General features: G+C 44.4%; 1 protein-coding gene across 3 annotated transcripts in view; it reads right to left on the bottom strand.

The window, feature by feature from the left end:
• Positions 1 to 22,139, bottom strand: part of idua (alpha-L-iduronidase) — a 239,199-nt gene that overhangs the window by 13,948 nt on the left and 203,112 nt on the right. For all 3 annotated transcript variants that reach the window (XM_080193489.1, XM_080193490.1, XM_080193491.1), the window contains exon 9: positions 1,972 to 2,193. In XM_080193489.1, the coding sequence (XP_080049615.1) occupies positions 1,972 to 2,193 (222 nt within the window). The remainder of the gene's footprint in view (positions 1 to 1,971; positions 2,194 to 22,139) is intronic.

Raw genomic sequence — 22,139 nt, 5'->3', positions numbered from 1 at the left:
TATAACATCCCTACTCTTTGAGCCTATGCTCTTGATATTTATGGGGAAATTCCTTCTTTATCCTGGACTCTCAGCAGGATCTATGCATAACAGCAGCATTGGTTAAAAAAAAGGAACTACTGTAGCCCTATCTTTAACCTATTTCCAAATTAGACAGTTCTTTTTCCCAACAGTGAAGCCCGTCACCTCGATCATTTCAAAATAAAATCACTACAACTTGTTCTTAAATGGTAAGTAAGAACATGGCTTATACTTATCTGTGAGGAAATTATCCTGCTAAGTATTCTGAACCATATGCAGCTACTTCCAACGAAGAATACATCATTGTTGCATTTTAGAATGTATTCTGGGAAAGATTACATTATTATACACAACAGCTTCACAACAAGAAACTGTATACTGGTTCATGGAAACAAATGTTTTTATTACAGTTTTTGAGCAGCTACAGTTCCTTCCTAGAATGTATGCTGTAAAAACTAGGACTGAATATCACTTGGTGGTGAATAAATAGGTGATCAAATGGCCTGCTTCTGTGCCATATATCCTATGTAAATAAGATCTGCTAACTCAACAGCATGCAGTTGAATATATTTGTCAGAAAACATTGATCGAAACTTTTCATGGAGATAGTGCCCTTGGCCTCAGCTGAAAAGTTGGGGCAAATCTCCCTCTGTAGAGGAAGGAAGTAATGACCACATTTAATTGCTGTCAGATTGCTAACCACTTGAGGACTGCCGCCATGTGAGAGATGTCCCACCTCCCAGAATTGAATCAGATGGCTGACAATGCTACTGGGAGTGATAGCAATTGATGGGACTAGAGTCAGAATCCCAGAAACAGCCGTTGAGCAAACTGGACTGCAAAATGGGGTGGTGCCATCAGTGATAGTTAGACAGGCTCCAGCTCAGGAATGGGGGGGAGGGGTTGTGGCGGCAATGATTAGGAGGCCGGGGCCAGGCAAACAAGTTTGGGAGGCATTTACTGTTCTTAGGCAGAGCCCTCCATCGGGCATCAGATCCAGAACAGCCTGTCCCTCTATCCTGAGACCACAGCCAGCCCACTAGGCTCGCCATATGTTGTGGAAAGCTCTTGCAGCTGATAAAAGAACAACAGCGGTGGGAAGAGACCAGAAGGATGGGTAGGTTGCCTGACACCTACCCTGCTGCTGATCATATTCCAGTGAAGGTGGGTGGGTGACAAATACAGCATCCTTGCAATGTCTCTCGATTTTATGCCCTGTCTATCTGCCATCCTGGTTGGGCGGTGTGCTAAAATCCTAGTCATTGTTCAAGACATTCACTTGACTATTAATTATGGTACCACTCACCTGTAAACTTCGCATTAACTTTATTTTTATTGCTCAGGTAAGCTTTCAGCATCTTTGAGCTCCAGTGGCTTAGAAATTGATTGGCACTGTACTCATTTTTGGTCCTGAATAGAAGGAGTTCATCTAGCCAAAGTGTGCTTGCTAGAGCAATTCAGCAAGTATCACTCCCTGCAATTCTTTTCACCAGCTAATTATCCAAGTTCCTTTTGAAAGCCACAATTGAACCTGTCTCCACCATCTTCTCAGGCAGTGCATTTCAGATCCTAGATCCTAAAAAGGATTTTTGTTGATTTTGCCATTCTGGTTCTCAACCTTTCTTCAACGGGAACAGTTTCTACTTATCTACTCTGTCTAGACTTTTCATGATTTTGATGCAAACTCGAACATAATGCACTCTAACTAACTTAGACCTTTGTATGTACCTTATTTCTACATCTTAATACTTCTTCTTGATAGCCAATCACCTGATAATTTGGTTTAATCTTTACCTACAGCGCTTGTTAACCTGCCACAAAGATATTGGTCTGTTCAGGCGCAATCCATCCAACTTGAATGGGTCACTCCTGCCACAGAACTTGAACTAAAAACTCAATTTTAAAACATTTGGGTTTACCTGATCTTAATATGCCAAAAACTACATTTACCTTCTTGGGTGGGAAAATTGGTCAGGTTGACAGTCACAAGGCTAATATCCGATGATGTCCGATTGTCATCACTGTTGTAAATTATTATAGCAGATTGCCAGGTGTCAGAGGCATGAGAATTTGAAGGTTCATGAATACTTGCAATTACACCCAAAGTGCTTTTCTCATCTGATGATCTAGCATCACCATTGACCTTCATTTCTACTTCAAGTTGTTTCTCACCTGTATGTGGAAAAGAAAGTGTTAATGGAGGAACGAATCAAAACATAACAAAAATATTCATAGGACAAATTTAAAGGAAAGGCTGTTGCAATATTGAAATAAATTCAATAATCTCAGGTCAAAAAAGCTAAGAATGGCTCAGCTGGGCTTGCACGTACCTGTGCACCACAAGGTTCTGGATTCAAATGCCCTCCAAACATGAGTGCTTATTCTTCTGGTCCAGTACAGAGGGAGTGTGCCACTTCCACTGGTGCCATTTAAAATTAGCCCAAGGCTCAGTTTGCTTTCTAAAGTAATGCTAAAGGTACCATGCCACTACTTCAGGGAAGTTATCCCTGGTTTGCTGGCCAATATTTACTCCTCAATCAACATTCCAGAAACAGATGGTCTCATCACTAACATATTGCTGTTTACTGTGTCCAAATTGGTTGCTGCATTTTCTACACTGCATTGGTGACTGAACTTCAAAAATATTTCTTTGACTGTAAATTGATTTGGGACATGCCAAAGTTATGAAAGAACTTAGAGAAATGCACGTTTTTTGGAGCAGTTTCAGATTTAAAAAATAAATAGCTAACTAAACGGGTAAGTACATGAGTACCTTGGCACAACAGCCAAGCATTGCCCCATTGGGTATCACACGGGCACCATGTCATTTAATCTGGAAGCAAAGTCACTCAGGTATCTTACATCCTGTAATGCATGATAACATTAATATCTCAGATCTGAGGTACTTGCTGCCTCACACCTACCACTACTGTCATCCATTCCAAAAATCCTGATTGATCTGTTATTGCAGGATCTGGACATTGTAACTGTGAATTAGAATTCTGCATTCTTCTTACAAGAGCAAATACAAAAAATGCACACAAATCACAGGTCACTGTAAGAGGACATGCCAACATTTTACATTTAGCAGCACACGAAAATGAACCAATGGCAATAATTGGTGTTGACTTAATCGAGTAGGAAGCTATGTGAATCGCTGTATCCATGATGGATTTGTCAAAACGTATACTATTTTTTATTAATGTTTCTTCAATCCCTTTGCTAATCATCACTTCCCTTACAAGAAGTTCACAAAGTAGCTGTTGAATACAGGATATTACTCAAACAAACAAGAATTAAACGTCTCTCCAGAATTTGCAAGTGAGGATACAGGCAATAGTCCAACTCGGGAAGGGGCTATCTTAGACCTGGGAAATGAGCCTGGACAATGATTAATATATCAGTGGAGGATCATTTTGGGAAAAATGATCACACCATCTACAATCACAGGTGGACAGAGTTCCGAAGAAGACATTCGGCATGCTTGGTTTCATTGGTCAGAACATTGAATACAGGAGTTGGGACATTTTGTTAAAGTTGTAGAAGACATTGGTCAGGCCACACTTGGAATACTGTGTGCAATTCTGGTCATCCTATTATAGAAAGCATATTATTAAACTAGAAAGAGTACAGAAAAGATTTACTAGGATGCTACCGGGACTTGATAGATTGAGTTATAAGGAGGGGCTGAATAGACTGGGACTTTTTTCTCTGGAGCGTAGTGAGGGGTCACGTTATAGAGGTCTATAAGATAATGAGGGGCACAGATCAGCTAGATAGTCAATATCTTTTCCCAAAGGTTGGGGAGTCTAAAACTAAAGGACATAGGTTTAAGATGAGAGGGAAGAGATATAAAAGTGTTTAGAGGGGCAATTTTTTCACACAGAGGGTGGTGAGTGTCTGGAACAAGCTGCCAGAGGTAGTAGTGGAGGCAGGTACAATTTTATCTTTTAAAAAGCATTTAGATAGTTACATGGGTACGATGGGTATAGAGGGATATGAGCCAAATGCGGGCAACTGGGATTAGCTTAGCTGTTTAAAAAAATATTAAGGACAGCATGGACAAATTGGGCTGAAGGGCCTGTTTCCATGCTATAAACCTCTCTGACTCTGAGTCAGGAGTGCGATGGAATCCTCCCCACTTGCCTGGGTGGATGTAACTCCAACAACACTCAAAAAACTTGACACCATCTGCCTGATTGGCACCACATTGACAAACATACAATCCCTCCACCACTGACGCTCAGTAGTAGCAATGTGTATTATTTACAAGATGCACTGCAGCAATTCACCAAAGATTCTTAAACAGCACCTTCCAAACCCATGGCCACTTCTATCTAGAAGGACAAGGGCAGCAGATAAATGGGAATCCACCACCTGCAAGTTTCCCTCCAAGCCACTCAGCATCCTGACTTGGAAATATATCTCCGTTCCTTCATAGTCGCTAGGTCAAAATCCTGGAATTTTTTCCCTAATGGCACTGTGGGTCAAACCCACAGAACTGCAGCAATTCAAGAAAGCAGCTCACCACCACCTTCTCAAGCGCAACTAGGGACAGACGATAATTGCTGGCCAGCCAGCAACACCCATCCCACAAATGAATTAAAAAGAAAATTCTATAACTTTCAAAATACTTGCAGAAAAGGATAGAGGTAGTCCCAGACTGAAAATACTAAACTGGAGGAAGGTTAACCACAACAGTATTAAGCAGGAGCTAGGGAATATAGATTGGGGGCGGCTGTTTGAGGAGAAATCCAGATCCAATATGTGGAGGTCTTTTAAATATCAGTTGTTGACAATTCAGGACAAGTATGTCACTATAAAAATGAAGGATAAAGATAGCAAGATTTGGGAACCCTGGATGACAAGAGATTATGAGCTTAGTGAAAAAGGAGGCATACATAAATTACAGGAAATTCGAGAACTGTATAAGACTTTTGAGGAATACAAAGAAAGCAGGAAATAGCTTAAACAGGGATTTAGGAGGGCAAAAAGGGGGCCATAAAAGTGTTGTTGGCAGCAGGGTTAAGGAGAAACCCAAGGCTTTTTATATGTATAAAATGAGGAAGAGGGTAGCTAGGGAAAGGATATGTACACTCAAGGACAGTGGAGGGAATTTGTGTGTGGAGTCAGATGAGATGGCTGAGGTCTTTAATGAGTACTCTACATTAGTATTCACAAAAGATGTGGTGGATGGTGAGTGTAGAAAGGAGGATGTTGACATTCTAGGACATTTTGAGATAAGAAGGGGGTGGTATTGGAGGTTTTGAAAAACATTAAGGTGGACAAGTCCCCAGGGCCAGATAGGGTATATCCCAGAATACTGAGAGAGATAAGGAAAGAAATCGCCGAAACCTTGGCCAAAATCTTAGAATCCTCTTTAGCCATGGGCAAGGTAGCAGAGGATTGGAGAGTAGCAAACATTTTTCTCTTGTTTAAGAAGAGCAGAAGAGACAATCTGGGAAATTAAAGGCCTGTAAGCCTTTACATCAGTGGCGGAGAAATTATTGGAGAAGATTCTTAGGAATAGAACGTACTCACATCTGGAAGAGAATAGGCATATTAGCGATAGGCAGCATGGTTTTGTGAAGGGGAGGTTGTGTCTCAAAAACCTGATTGAGTTCTTTGAGGATGTGACAAGAAAAAGGACAGTGGATGTTGTATACATATACTTTTGTAAAGCCTTCAATAAGATTCCTCCTAGCACACTGATACAGAAGGTGAAGTCATATAGGGTCCGAGGTGAGCTGGTAAGATGGATACAAAATTGGCTTGGGCATAGAAAGCAGAGAGTACCAGTGGATGGTTACTTTTCTAACTGAAGGTCTGTGACAAGCGCTGTTCTACAAGTGTTGGGACCTCTGTCTTTTATAGATACGTATGTTTTGGAGGAAAATGTAGGCGGTCTGATTAGTAAATTTGCAGGAAAAAAAACTGTGGGAGTAGCGGATAGTGAAGAGGATTGTCAGAGGATACAGCAGGATGTAAATTGGCTAGAGACCATCGCCAAAATGTGACAGATGGACTTTAACAGGGACAAATGTGAGGTGATGCTATTTGGAAGATCTACTGCAGAGGGAAAGTACACAGAAAATGGTATAGCCCTTAGAAATATTAGCATACAGAGGGATCTAGGTGTGCAGATCCACAGTTCCCCGAAGGTGGCAACTCAGGTGGTCACAAAGTGTATGGCATGCTGGCCTTCATCGGGGCGTTGAGTATAGGAATTGGAAAATCGTGTTGCAGCTGGACAAGACTTTGGTTAGGCTGCATTTGGAGTATTGTGTACAATTCTGGTCGCCACACTACTGGAAAGATGTTGATGCATTGGAAAGAGTGCAGAAGAGATTTATCAGGATGTTCCCTGGTTTGGAGGATATGGGCTATGATGAGGAAAGATTGAACAAACTTAGATTGTTTTCATTAGAGCATCATAGGATGAGGGGGAACCTGAGGTTTACAAGATTATGATAGGTTTGGATAGAGTGGATAGCAAGTCTTTTTCCCAGGGTTGAAGGGTCAATTACTCAGGAGCATAGATTGATAGTGAGAGAGATGTAAGGGGCAAGCATTTCACACAGAGGGTGGTGGATGCCTGGAATACATTGCTGCAGGAGCTGATGGAAGCAGATTCTATAACAATGTTCAAGAAGCATCTAGATGGATACATGAATAAGCAGGGAAAAGAGAGATATGGACACACAGAGGCAAGAAAATATTAGATTATAGAGGCATCTGTGTCGGCACAGACTTGGTGGGCCAAAGGGCCTATTCCTTTGCTTTGTTCTTAAGATCAACATTTTATAATCCTCTGTACAAAAAGTACAGGTGAAGAACTGAAACATCATGAGACTAAGGGCACATGGAAGCCAGGTGATGCATATGTGGAGATGGAGATTGATGTAACTTAGTGGAGGCCTAAGACATATATGAACTATTTTTGATTGCTCAGTTGCATGGAAAAGAGACATGAACAATTTTCCTGCTCATGCCTTGTAATCTGCCAATATGACTTGCGCTTCCATTGGCACCTTGTTGAATCAGGCCTGGTTGATGTGACTAAATGATAGCTTGTAGTTCTTAAAGCGTTCTTGGGCTACAAGCAACTAGAATTATATTTACAATAATAAAAGACAGTAGGAGCCTTAAACTGCACTGGAGCTTCTAATGCATGATGTGGAGATGCTGGCATTGGACTGGGGTAAACACAGTAAGAAGTCTCACAATAAGAACATAAGAACATAAGAAATAGGAGCAGGAGTAGGCCATCTGGCCCTTCGAGCCTGCCCCGCCATTCAATAAGATCATGGCTGATCTGTCGTGGCTCAGTTCCACTTTCCCGCCCTCTCCCGATAACCCTTAATCCCCTCTCTTATCAAAAACCCATCAACCCGCTTCTTAAAAATATTTAGCGAGGCAGCCTCCACCACTTCAACGGGCAGAGAATTCCAGAGATTCACCACCCTTTGAGTGAAGAAGTTCCTCCTCAACTCCGTTCTGAACCGCCCCCCCTTTATCTTGAGGCTGTGCCCCCTAGTCCTACTGTCTTTTTTGAGCGGGAAGAGTCTTTCCACCTCTATCCTATCCATCCCATTCATCATCTTATACGTCTCAATGAGATCTCCCCTCATTCTTCTAAACTCTAACGAGTACAAGCCTAGTTTATTCAGCCTCTCCTCATAGCTCAACCCCCTCAACTCCGGTATCAGCCTAGTAAACCTCCTCTGCACTCCCTCCAAGGCCAAAATATCCTTGCGCAGGTGCGGCGCCCAAAACTGCACACAGTACTCCAGCTGCGGCCTCACCAATGCCCTATACAGCTGCAGCAAGACCTCCCTACTTTTATATTCAATCCCCCTCGCTATGAAGGCCAGCATCCCATTCGCCTTCCTGACCACCTGCTGCACCTGCAGGCTGGGTTTTTGCGACTCATGCACAAGGACCCCGAGGTCCCTCTGCACCGTCGCCTGCTGCAGTTTTTCGCCCCGTAAGTAATAGTCCTTCCTACCATTCTTCCTACCAAAGTGGACCACCTCACACTTGCCAACATTAAATTCCATTTGCCATTTCCTGGCCCTTCGCCCAGCCTATCATCAGCAAATTTCGACACCCTACACTCGGTTCCCTCCTCCAGATCATCTATATAAATGGTAAATAGCTGAGGCCCCAGCACCGACCCCTGGGGCACCCCACTAGTCACCAACCGCCAATCCGAATAGCACCCATTGACCCCCACTCTCTGCCTCCTATTTGACAACCAATCCTCTATCCACGCTAACACCCTACCCCCAACTCCATGTCCTCTGACCTTCTGCAGTAACCTCTTGTGAGGTACCTTATCAAACGCCTTCTGAAAATCCAGAAAGACCACATCCACCGGCTCTCCTCTATCCACCGCCCTAGACACATCCTCATAGAACTCCAGTAAATTTGTCAGACACGACTTCCCTTTAATGAAACCGTGTTGCGTCTGCCCTATCAAGCAATTCCCTTCAAGATGCCTCACAATACCAGGTTAAAGTCCAACCAGTTTATTTGATAGTAAACCCACAAGCTTTCGGGGTTTGCCCCTTCGTCACGTGTCTCACTGGGTTCTAATGCAGCCAGGAAGAAGCTGTTCTTGAGTCAGTTGGTACATGATCTCAAACGTTTGTATCTTTTTCCTGGCTGAAAAAGGTGGAAGAGAGTATGTCTGGGGTGCGTGGGGTCCTTGATTATGCTGGATGCTTTTTCAAGGCAGTGAGAAGTGCAGACTGAGTCAATGGATGGGAAGTTGGTTTGCAAGATGGACTGGGCTACATTCACAACCTTTTGCAGTTTCTTGTGGTCTTGCTCAAAGCAGGAACATACCAAGCTGTGATACATCCCAAAAAAAGTATTATGCATCTGTCTTTTCAACCTTACACTGTCTATCTCTCTCAGCATCCGGCGAGCTCTGGCTTTGGTTACCTACTTTTTCCCCTCATGGGAACACACTTTGACTGTACCCTGAAATCCAACCCACTCTACTGAAATTGGCCTTCTTCCAATTTAGTACTGTTACTATGCTAAAATAAATCTGATGATATTGAACAGGATTGAAATACATTAAGACAAGGTACCCGAAAAGGTGCCAATACTCAAAAGAAGTCACTTGGTATGGATGGAAAGTATTCTCATTTACTGAGGGAAATAAGGGTGGCAGATACAGTCATTATGGCTCATAACCTTCTAAAGCTTCTCAAATGTGAGAGCAACATCAAAAGACAAAAATCACAGAAGTTTCTAGTTTTGTGTAACATTGTCTACCATTGGTAACACTGTCTCACTTCCTCTTCAATTTGCAACTAAAGAGACATGAAGTGCAATTCTACCAAATCGGTTCTAAATGTTGACACCAGTGTGTTAGCGCGAGTGGGCAAAACGACCACTACGGACTCAGGGTGAAGTTCAACAATGGCACAGCTTTATTTTCTTTACGTCGATGGAGAAGCACAGTCAGGACATACAATCGGACTATCCCAAAAGTGCTCTAAAGACTCCCCCACAGTTATACCTGAACTTCGCGTTTCAAATGTTAATCCTTTATTTACAGTATTTGATTTCAGCCATCCTGTTTCATAAGAACATAAGAAATAGGAGCAGGAGTAGGCCAACTAGCCCTTCGAGCCTGCCCCGCCATTCAATAAGATCATGGCTGATCTGTCGTGGCTCAGTTCCACATTCCTGCCCTCTCCCCATAACCCTTAATCCCCTCTCTTATCAAAAACCCATCAACCCGCGTCTTAAAAATATTTAGCGAGGCAGCCTCCACCACTTCAACGGGCAGAGAATTCCAGAGATTCACCACCCTTTGAGTGAAGAAGTTCCTCCTCAACTCCGTTCTAAACCGCCCCCCCCCCTTTATCTTGAGGCTGTGCCCCCTAGTCTTACTATCCTTTCTGAGCAGGAAGAGTCTCTCCACCTCTATCCTATCCATCCCATTCATCATCTTATACATCTCAATGAGATCTCCCCTCATTCTTCTAAACTCTAACGAGTACAAGCCTAATTTATTCAGCCTCTCCTCATAGCTCAACCCCCTCAACTCCGGCATCATCCTAGTAAACCTCCTCTGCACTCCCTCCAAGGCCAAAATATCCTTGCGTAAGTACGGCGCCCAAAACTGCACACAGTACTCCAGCTGCGGCCTCACCAATGCCCTATACAGCCGCAGCAAGTCCTCCCTACTTTTATATTCAATCCCCCTTGCTATGAAGGCCAGCATCCCATTCGCCTTCCTGACCACCTGCTGCACCTGCAAGCTGGGTTTTTGCGACTCATGCACAAGAACCCCAAGGTCCCTCTGCACCGTCGCTTGCTGCAGTTTTTCTCCATGTAAGTAATAATCCTTCCTAACATTATTCCTACCAAAGTGTACCACCTCGCACTTGCCAACATTAAATTCCATTTGCCATTTCCTGGCCCATTCACCCAGCCTATCTAGATCCTTCTGTAGACTCTCCCCACCCTCCGCACAATTTGCCTTTCCACCAATCTTGGTGTCATCAGCAAATTTCGACACCATACACTCGGTTCCCTCCTCCAGATCATCTATATAAATGGTAAATAGCTGAGGCCCCAGCACTGACCCCTGGGGCACTCCACTAGTCACCATCCGCCAATCCGAATAGCACCCATTGACCCCCACTCTCTGCCTCCTATTTGACAACCAATCCTCTATCCACGCTAACACCCTACCCTCAACTCCATGCCCCCTTACCTTCTGCAATAACCTCTTGTGAGGTACCTTGTCAAACGCCTTCTGAAAATCAAGAAAGACCACATCCACCGGCTCTCCTCTATCCACCGCCCTAGACACATCCTCATAGAACTCCAGTAAATTTGTCAGACATGACTTCCCTTTAAGAAAACCGTGCTGCGTCTGCTCTATCAAGCAGTTCCCCTCAAGATGCCTCGCTATTTCCTCCATGATGACGGATTCTAACATTTTACCTACAACAGACGTTAAACTAATCGGCCTATAATTCCCTGCCTCTGGTGATTTTACCTGTAGGAAGTGTGTTCGATTGCAGCTTCTGGAGGAGCGTGTTAAGGAGCTGGAGTTGGAATTGGAGGAACTCCGCATAATTCGGGAGGCGGAGGCGGACATTGATAGGAGTTATAAGGAGATAGTCACTCCTAGAAATGAGTCTTGGGTAAATGCCAGGAAGAGGGGAAAGAAGCAATTGGGGGGACAATCCCCTAGGGCTGTTCCCCTCCAAAATAGGTTTTTGGTCCTGGAGGCTACAGTTGAGGAAGAATCAACTGGAGATAGCCAAAGGGAGCAGGTCTCTGGGGGTGAGCCTATTGTGAAAGCTCAGGTGGTTAGGGAATGTAAAAGATTGGGCCTAGTGATTGGGGACTCCACAGTTAGGGGGACGGATAGGAGAGTCGGAAGTAATGGTAGGGACTCAGGGCTGGTGTGTTGTCTCCCAGGGGCTGGGGTCCAGGATGTATCGGAGAGGGTATTCAGGACTCTTAGGGGAGAGGGAGATCAACCCCAAGTCATAGTTCATGTGGGGACGCATGACATAGGGAGGTTAAGGGAAGGGGATATTAAGCAGAAATTTATGGAGTTGGGGTGGAAACTTAAGACCAAGTCAGACAGAGTGGTTATCTCGGGACTCTTGCCTGTGCCACGGGATAGTTTAGAGCGGAATAGAGAGAGGGAAAGTTTGAGCTCGTGGCTGAGGGGATGGTGCAGGAGGGAGGGGTTCAGTTTCTTGAGCAATTGGGGCTCATTCTGGGGAAGGTGGGACCTCTATAAGAGTGATGGTCTACACCTGAATCAGAGGGGATCCAATATCCTGGGGGGGTGGGATCCTGAGTAGAGGGGGTGAAAGTGAGGGGGGCATAGATGGGGACTGCAATGCACGGCATTGTGGGGGTGGGGCGCAGCAGGGTTTGAAATGCATATACTTTAATGTGAGGAGTATTCGCAATAAAGTGGATGAACTTGCAGCGTGGATCAGTACCTGGGACTTTGATGTTGTGGCCATTTCAGAGACATGGATAGAGCAGGTTCAGGAATGGTTGTTGCAGGTTCCGGGGTTCAAATGCTTCAGTCGGAGCAGAGAAGGAGGTAGAAGGGGGGGAGGGGTAGCATTATTGGTCAAGGATTGCATCACAGTGTCAGAGAGGAAGTTTGATGAGGACTTGTCTGTTGAGGTAGTATGGGCGGAGATTAGAAATAGGAGAGGTCACCCTGTTGGGAGTCTTTTATAGACCTCCTAAAAGTTCTAGAGAGGTTGAGGAAAGGATTGCGGAGACGATCCTGGTTAGGAGTGAAAGTAATAGGGTAATTGTTATGGGGGACTTTAACTTAACTAATATTGATTGGAATTGCTATAGCTCCAGCTCGTTAGAGGGGGCAGTTTTTGTACAAAGCGTGCAGGAAGGTTTTTTGACTCAGTATGTAGATAGGCCAACTAGAGGTGGATTTAGTGCTGGGAAATGAGCCAGAGCAGGCGCTAGACTTGGAAGTTGGTGTGCATTTTGGTGATAGTGACCACAATTCGGTTATGTTCACCTTAGTGATGGAAAGGGATAGGCATGAACCTTGGGTCAGTAGTTTTAGCTGGGGCAAGGGTAATTATGAGACTATTAGGAGAGAATTAGGAAGCATAGGTTGGACTAGGAGACTACAGGGTCTCGGAACGTCCAAAATGTGGAGTTTTTTCAAGGAGCAGCTACTGCGAGTCCTTGATAGGTATGTCCCTGTCAGGCAAGGAGGAATTGATCGAGCTAGGGAACCGTGGTGCACTAAAAAAGTTGATTCGCTGGTTAAAAAGAAAAAGGAGGCTTATGTTCGGATGAGACTTGAGGGCTCAGGTAGTGCACTAGAAAGCTTTAGATTGGCTAGGAGGGAGTTGAAGAGTGAGTTAAGAAGGGCTAAAAGAGGACATGAGAAGACTTTGGCTGATAGGATTAAGGAGAATCCTAAGGCGTTCTATAGATATGTTAAGAACAGAAGGTTGGTTAGGGCAAGATTAGGGCCAGTTACAGACAGCAGAGGGAATTTGTGTGTGGAACCAGATTGGAGAGGCATTGAACCAATATTTCTCTTCGGTGTTCACGCAGGGGGACATAAATGTAGCTGAGGAGAACACTGGGTTACAGGGGTGTAAACTAGACAGTATTGCAGTTAATAGGGGGGATGTGCTGGATATTCTTGAGGGTTTGAAAATAGATAAGTCCCCTGGGCCGGACGGGATTTATCCTAGGATTCTCTGGGAGGCAAGAGAGGCGATTGCAGAGCCTCTGGCTCTGATATTCAGGTCGTCGTTGGTCTCAGGTATAGTGCCGGAAGATTGGAGGATAGCGAATGTTGTCCCATTGTTTAAGAGGGGGAACAGAGACTTCCCCGGGAATTATAGGCCGGTGAGTCTTACTTCTGTTGTGGGCAAGATTTTAGAAAAAATTATTAGGGATAGGATTTATAGTTATTTGGAGAGTAATGAATTGATTGGAGATAGCATGGTTTTGTAGCGGGCAGGTCATGCCTTACTAACCTTATTGAGTTTTTTGAGAAAGTGACCAAAGAGGTGGATGGGGGTAAGGCAGTTGACGTGGTATATATGGATTTTAGTAAGGCGTTTGATAAGGTTCACCATGGAAGGCTTCTGCAGAAAATGCAGATGTATGGGATTGGGGGTAATCTAGGTAATTGGATCAGGAATTGGCTAGCAGATAGGAGACAGAGGGTGGTGGTTGATGGTAAGTATTCGTCATGGAGTTCAGTTACGAGTAGTGTGCCTCAGGGATCTGTTTTGGGGCCACTGCTGTTTGTAATTTTTATTAATGATCTGGATGAGGGTATAGTTGGGTGGATTAGTAAATTTGCTGATGACACCAAAGTCGGAGGTGTGGTAGATAGTGAGGAAGGGTGTCATAGTTTGCAGGGAGACTTGGACAGGTTGCAGAGCTGGGCCGAGAGGTGGCGGATGGAGTTTAATACGGAGAAGTGTGAGGTAATTCACTTTGGCAGGAATAACAGGTGTGTAAAGTATAGGGCTAATGGGAGGACTCTGAATAGTGTGGATGAACAGAGGGATCTAGGTGTATGTGTACATAGATCCCTGAAAGTTGGGAATCAAGTAGATAAGGTTGTTAAGAAGGCATACAGTGTCTTGGCGTTTATTGGTAGGGGGATTGAATTTAGGAGTCACAGCGTCATGTTGCAACTGTACACAACTCTGGTGCGACCGCACTTGGAGTATTGTGTGCAGTTCTGGTCCCCACATTATAGGAAGGATGTGGAGGCTTTGGAGAGGGTGCAGAGGAGGTTTATAGAACATAGAACATAGAACATAGAACATAAAACATTACAGCGCAGAACAGGCCCTTCGGCCCACGATGTTGCGCCGACCAGTTACAAAAACAATGACCCACTAGCCTATACCAATCCCTTTTCGTCCATAAACCTATCCAGAGATCTCTTAAACGCCCCCAAACTAGACGCATTTACAACTGCAGCAGGCAGGGCATTCCAATCCCTCACCACCCGCTGGGTAAAGAACCTACCCCTGACATCCGTCCTGTAGCTACCCCCCCTTAATTTAAAGCCATGCCCCCTCGTGCTAGCTTTCTCCATCCGAGGAAAAAGGCTATCACTATCCACCCTATCTAAACCTCTAATCATCTTATATGTTTCAATAAGATCCCCTCTTAGCCGCCTTCTTTCCAACGAAAACAACCCTAAATCCCTCAGTCTCTCCTCATAGGACCTCCCCACCATACCAGGCAACATCCTAGTAAACCTCCTCTGCACCCTCTCCAACGCCTCCACATCCTTCTTGTAATGCGGGGACCAGAACTGCACACAGTACTCCAAGTGCGGCCGCACTAGAGTAGTGTACAGTTGCAACATTACACTGCGACTCCTAAATTCAATCCCCCTACCAATAAACGCCAAGACACCGTACGCCTTCTTAACAACCTTATCTACTTGATTCCCAACTTTCAGGGATCTATGTACACACACACCTAGATCCCTCTGTTCATCCACACTATTCAAAGTCCTCCCGTTAGCCCTATACTCGACACATCTGTTGTTCCTACCAAAGTGAATTACCTCACACTTCTCCGCATTAAATTCCATCCGCCACCTCTCGGCCCAGCTCTGCAACCTATCTAAGTCTCCCTGCAGACTATGACACCCTTCCTCACAATCTACCACACCTCCAACTTTGGTGTCATCAGCAAATTTACTAATCCACCCAACTATACCAGGATGTTGCCTGGTATGGAGGGGAGGTCCTATGAGGAGAGACTGAGGGATTTGAGGTTGTTTTCGTTAGAAAGAAGGCGGCTAAGAGGGGATCTTATTGAAACATATAAGATGATTAGAGGTTTAGATAGGGTGGATAGTGATAGCCTTTTTCCTCAGATGGAGAAAGCTAGCACGAGGGGGCATGGCTTTAAATTAAGGGGGGGGTAGTTATTGGACGGATGTCAGGGGTAGGTTCTTTACCCAGAGGATGGTGAGGGATTGGAATGCCCTGCCTGCTGCAGTTGTAAATGCGCCTAGTTTGGGGGCGTTTAAGAGATCCGTGGATAGGTTTATGGATGGAAAGGGTTTGGTTTAGGTTAGAGGGTCATTGTTTTTTAACTGGTCGGCGCAACATCGTGGGCCGAAGGGCCTGTTCTGTGCTGTAATGTTCTATGTTCTATGCCTTTTGCCTGGCACCCTTCTTAAACAACGGCGTAACATTAGCCGTTTTCCAATCTTCCGGCACTTCCCCGGAATCCAGCGACGTCTGGAAAATACACTATCACCTCCGCCATTTCTTTCAGGACCCTTGGATGCATTCCATCCGGTCCTGGGGACTTGTCCACAATCAGCCCCTCCAGTCTGTCGAGCACCGCCTCTCTAGTAACAGTAATGTCATCGAGACCCTCCAGTCCTACCACCTTTCCATCTCTAACATCCGGCAAATTATTCACGTCCTCCTCCGTGAAGACCGAAACAAAAAAGTTATTCAAGACCTCAGCCATATCCCCATTCCCTACCACTAAGTCCCCCTTCTCATCCTCTAAGGGACCAACGTTCACCCTAGCCAGCCTCTTCCTTTTTATATATTTATAAAAACTCTTGCTATCGATGTTTCGATGTTTTCGAGTGTTGGAGCAATTGTTTTAAGTGTGTGTTAATCATTTTTGTCTGGTTGGTTATCAATGATCTACAATCTCTGGGGTTTGAACCATACGTGTGTTATTGATCTCAAGAGGCTTGAAGGGCCAGGGATGTTTCCTTAACTGTGTTAATTTTAGGTGTCTCCATGGGTTGTTTGACTGGTTTAGAAGTGCTGATTTTGATGGGGTGGGGATGTGTTCTTTAATTTAGTTCCTGTAGGTGCCATCCTGTCCAGTTTCCCTTATGTGCTAGCCCTCATTTGCATTCTAAAAGCATGCCCTTGCCTACTGATCAGTGTCTGTTACTTTGTGATTTTAGAGGAGGGCTCTGAGGATAGCTTTAGTTTGCTTCCATTTCGTGTGCCCAATTTCATAAAATTTGTTGTGCGATAACAAGTGGAAACCCAGAGTGCCTGTCAAGTAGAATTCTCCTATCTTCAACATCTAAATTCATGCACAAGTTGAATCACGCTCGCCAGCCTGGCTTTACAGAAATCAGGGCACTCTATTTAATGGATGCCCCAATCTCCATGTTGACAGACAGGTCCCCCTCCCTTCCCACAACAGAATGGCCACTTCTGCTGGCAAGGGGAACACCCCAACCCCACAGCAGAGAAAGGCATCCTCTCCACCACCACTGAAAGAGTGGGTCACCTCATAAAAATGCAATCTGTGAATCAAAGGCTGAACATTTATAACAAAGAAGATTCACTAGGATGTTGCTTGGCCCCCAGGACGTTGATTGTGAGGAGAGGTTGAATAAACTAGGATTGTTTTCACTGGAAAGACAGAGGCTGAGGGGAGACCTGACAGAGGCCTACAAAATTATGAAAGGCATAGACACGGTGGGTAGTCAGAAGCTTTCTCACAGGGTGGAAGTGTCAATTACAAGGAGGTACAGGTTCAAGGTGAGAGGGGAAAGTTTAAGGGAGATGTGCGGGGGAAGTTCGTCATGCAGAGAGCAGTGGGTGCCTGTAAATGCTGCCAGAGGAGATGGTGGAAGCAAGCCCATTAACTACATTTAAGAGGTATCTGAATTTGTACATGAACAGAGAAGGAATAGAGAAATATAGACTAAGTAAGGGCAGAAGGTTTTTCTTAGTTTAATTAGGGCATCATGATCAGCATGGGCTTGGACGGTTGAAGGCCCTCTTCATGTTTGGTACTTTTCTTTGCTCTTTATTGCAGTTAGGTTGGATATTTTATAAAATTTCCTCTTTTCTAACCACAATGTTTACAAAGTACTTGAGATGCATTCAAGCATGAAGGGAAAGAAAAATCAACAAGGTTCCTTGCAAGTGGACAAATAATTCATATCAGTATATCAAACCACTGAAAAGGATGCAGACACCAGATGCTGGCGTCCTGTGTTGAAAATAAAACTGACCATCAAAGTACTTCAATGGGGTTTCAAAGCTGCTGTGGGCTAGGAAAGATTTTGGTGATTTTGAATGTTTCAACATGTCCAAGGGGCATGAATAAAGAAGTGATCAGGGATTTCAAAGGTTTCAGAGGGCAAAGGCAATAATGAATATCTTACCCCAGAATGGTGTCTGAATTCACCATTCTGAAGCCGAACAATATGTTTCCCAAGGCAACAAGGACAAGTGCAGTCACTAGACTCCTAGGAGAGAATCCTGAGGTCAAGCCCTTTACCTCTGTCTGAGGCCATTCAATCCCCAGGCCCCTTGGAGGACTCCCCACTTCAGCCTGGCAATGGCAGCGGGCACATGGGCACACTACTTACCTCCTTGTTCCCTCTCAGAGTACAAGGCACCAGGTCTACATTTATCTAGACCTGTACCAAAGTCCACCCAGTGGACATCTTGTTGGGGACGGGGGACGGGGTGGGGGGGGCTGGAGGGAGGTGGTGGTGTCGCAGGAAGCTGCTGAATTGGGTTTCCAGCCTGCTAATTACATTACAATGATCAGCTTTGCATAATCAACATGTTTCCTGGTAAGGCCGGCAGGGTGGGCTGGGTGAATCATGATGTGCTTGCCGCCTGGTGGGAATCCTGTTTTAGGTGTGATGCTCAATTCAATGGGCTGTTGGGATTCCTGCCAGGGGCTAACAGGCCCAGTGAACCCCGGCCATGACCTCAATTCACTACAACACGACAACACATCAGCCAGATGTGCTGCTACATGACTGTATCAATGGTCACCACTCAAGGAGATAAATCACATTCAAATCAGTGCACTCTTTAATATATGACTGTAACTTCCATAACTAACCTAATGTCATATCTATTTTAAAACAGTATACTAGAATTGGATATCATTACTCTTTCTTTCCACTGGGTGTCCACACATGTCATTCTATCGCCTATTCTACAATTCTAAGTGCCACAAGAGGGCCCACATTTTTTCATTTATTTCCTCACATGTGATGTGGGCATTGTAGGCAACTCTATTGCAACAATTAGGATTTGGGTGTTTTATCTGTCTTGTTCAGAAGTTATGGGACCACGCTGTCCCTTACTTAAAGCTCATGACATCTTGTTCGTGTGATAAAAACGTGGCAGGCTACATTTCTGGAGGGCATTCCAGAGCAGCCCAGTCTTAACTCCAATATTCCACTGGCATTGTTCTCTGAAGGAAAAACCAAGATGCCAAGATTGCAGTTGCAGGTTGGGGGCCTCCAGCCAATGCCATTGCACTATCCTGGATCAACTGCTAAATAATCAACAGGATGATTGGTGTGATGGTACATATCAAATCCTGAAAGCAGTAACACATAACGTATACAATGGTTTTGAAATCACATTGCATTGTGTGTTTAATTCTGCCCTCTACTGTATGTAAAACTGCAGATGGGCAATTCCATGCAGATAGAGGCACTGATTTGACACTTGGCTGCTGCACATTGTACCTGGAAGGAACATAAAATTTCTGTGGTGTTTTCGTAGTGGGCCTCTATAATTTCAAGAATCACAACTGTTAGCTGCTACATGTTTCTCACACTGAGCCCAAAGTTTGCATGGCTGTTCATTTAAACTGTAGCCTTACTGGGGCCATTACCATCATTTTGCTTCTTCTCTGGCTTTCATCAAGTCTTCCTTAGTCCACAAATCAATGTTATCCACACAGCCAATGCTACATGGATAAGTGGAATCTGGATGTATGTATACATAGATCATATGAGGTGGCAGGATAGGTGAAGAGAGGAGTTAATAAAGTACATGTTAGTTTTACTAATGGGCACAAAGTACAAGAGCAAGGATCTAATGCTGAGTTAATTAGACCTCAGCTGGAGTATTATGTCCAGATTTGGCACCACACTATAGGAAAGATGTGGACGCATTGGAGAGAGACCAGAAGATTTTTATAAGAATTGTCCCAGGGATGAGAAACTTCAGTTATGAGGATGGATTGGTGAGGTTGGGACTGTTCTTCTTGGAGAAAAGTCTATGGGGAGATTAATAGAGACGCTCAAAATCACGATGGGGCTGGACTGAATAGATAGGGAGCCACTGTTCATGCTCGTAAAAGGGTCAAGAACGAAAGGGTACAGACTTAAAGTGATTTGCAAAGAAGGAAAGGTGATGTGAAAAAGTTTTCTCTCACATGAGTGGTTTGGGTCCGGAATGTTCTGCCTGGAAATGTGGTGGAAGCAAGTTCAATCAAGGCATTGAAAAGGATGATTACATGAATAGAAACAACATGCAAGGATACAGGGAAAAGGCAGGAGGATAGCACTAAGTCATGATGTTCATTTGGCAAGCCGGTGCAAACTCAATAGGCTAAAAGGTCTCCTTCTACGCCATAACAATTCTGTGATTCTGCTACACTAATTTCTCTTTCAATTGTTTCCACGACAAAGCTGTCCATACTTGGCAATCTTTCCCTCTCTAACCACTTTAGCAACCCTTTTGATTTCTGAACTTTTACTCTTGATCGAAGAGTTGTCTTTCTATCCATTGAGCTGCACAGGCAGGAAATTCTTCAAATATTCTTCTTTCATGAGGGTCCATCTGTTGTCTGTATCATGTTTCTGCAGCCCTTGCACATTTCAATTTCCACAAGGAAGGTAGCACTACCATGCTTAATCCCCACTTTTCTATTTCTAACATGTTTTGTGATTCATCTTGTACCACATTTTCCATCCAAAAGCTCATTTGCTCTAGGTGATAGTATCTGAACCAGTAAGAAAACAAATACAACAGGTGGCGAGTTAGAATCATAGAATGATGGTGCACAGCAGGAGGCTATTTGGCCTGTGCCCGCTCTTTGAAATAACTCTCTAATTATTCCCACCGCTTGTTTCATATCTCTCTACAAATGTTTCCTTTTTAAACGTATTCAAGTTGACCTAACATTACTGTGAATCTGCAGGAGAGGCAGGCAGAGTGACTATTACCTGTAGGAATTAAGTGAAGGGCGAAAGTGGCTATGCCTGGATGTTGCTTTACAAGAATGCCAGGGCAATATTGCAGATCATCAGCCACATAATCATATATACATGTCACTTAACCCTGCCAACTCCCATGGCAAAAATTAATGCATGTCCAGATTGTTTGATGGCCTTCTGCTTGAAGAAAATTGGGGTTTAAAGATGAACATAGTCCTGCAGTGGTCAGCCTTTAGCAGGCATTGGGCCATAATTTCCTCACTCCACGGCATCTCATTTGGTGGGTACCCCAAAAATTTGCTGGGGAATCCCTCTTGCACATTCCCACTGAAGGGTTTACATGGCAATTGTTTAGAAGGGCTAACAGCCCCTACACAATTGCACTGGGCTGGGACCATCTGACAAAGCAATTTAAATCACTAGCTTCAGATGGTTCTGCCAAATTTACATTCATAGTGACTCTTAAAGAATTGGAAGGAAAAAAAACAATTATTACTTCAGAGTAACTATTCTAAACACTTGGACCAAACCGTGTAATCTCCCCCCATCATACACTGACCACAATCCTCACCCAAAGGGGACACCCCACATCCACCCTAGCTAAGCATTTCACGCCCTCACCATGGCATTCCTCACTCCCCAAGCCCCTGCCCGCAATCCCACTGATGTCTGGACCCCCCCATATTTGATTCCGCCTTGCCTCCGGCGATGTTTGGATTGCCTTGCCGAAGTCTGAATCTGCCGCCCCAACACCCTATTCCCTTATCTTAGAAACTTACCTTCTCCCTTTTAATGGGATCTTTAAACTCACATGCTTGATGGCAGCTGGTGCCATAAAAATAGGGCATGTCTTCTTTCACTGTTTCTTTTGCACTTTACCATTGGAACCATGGATGCACTTACCTTCTTCAGTCTCACCTGGTCCAAAACTCTGGACTGCCTCAGAGTCCACAGGACTTCTTTTTGGGCCTGTTTGCTATCCTGGCAACACCCACTAATATGCTCTTGGCACTACCAGAGTTTCTGGCCAATTTGATGAGCCAGCAGCTCCTGAGGATGGGACTTTCTCCCCAGTAAGGAGCAGAAGACTGACAGTGCACCTATTTAGCCCACCTGCTGCTTAAACAACAAGCATGGCATTGTTTAATTAAATATGTAATTAGAATTATTAAAACTGTAAGACATGGCTACTTTCATCAGAATATGACAACAAAATTCTATCTCAATTTAATTCTGTCATTGTTTAATGTACAAATACAACAGAAAGTGAGCTTGCAGCTCCCAAGATAGAAAAAGATTTGAGCTAATGCAGTAGTTATCATAGTCATTAACTGCATACATGCATATTGCACAATGCCCATTGCCTGGGAATATATTAAAGGATGATGTTCAGCTGGGTAACAGCTCTGGGGAAGAAGCTGTTCCTGGGCCTGGTTGTATGGGCTTGAATGCATCTGCAACACTTCCCAGATGGCAGGGGGCCAAACAGTCTATGGCTGGAATGGGTGGGATCTCTGACGATTTTAAGAGATCTCCTCGGACAGCGTTTGTGATACATATCCTGGATTGGTAGTAGCTGGGTGCTGATAATGTATTGGGTAGTTCCTCCATG

Source organism: Carcharhinus amblyrhynchos, chromosome 1 (genome assembly GCF_965287045.1).
Source record: "Carcharhinus amblyrhynchos chromosome 1, sCarAmb.v2.hapA, whole genome shotgun sequence".
Taxonomy (NCBI): Eukaryota; Metazoa; Chordata; class Chondrichthyes; order Carcharhiniformes; family Carcharhinidae; genus Carcharhinus; species Carcharhinus amblyrhynchos.
Note: the sequence above shows the minus strand (reverse complement) of the source record. Positions and strands in the feature narration are given on the sequence as shown.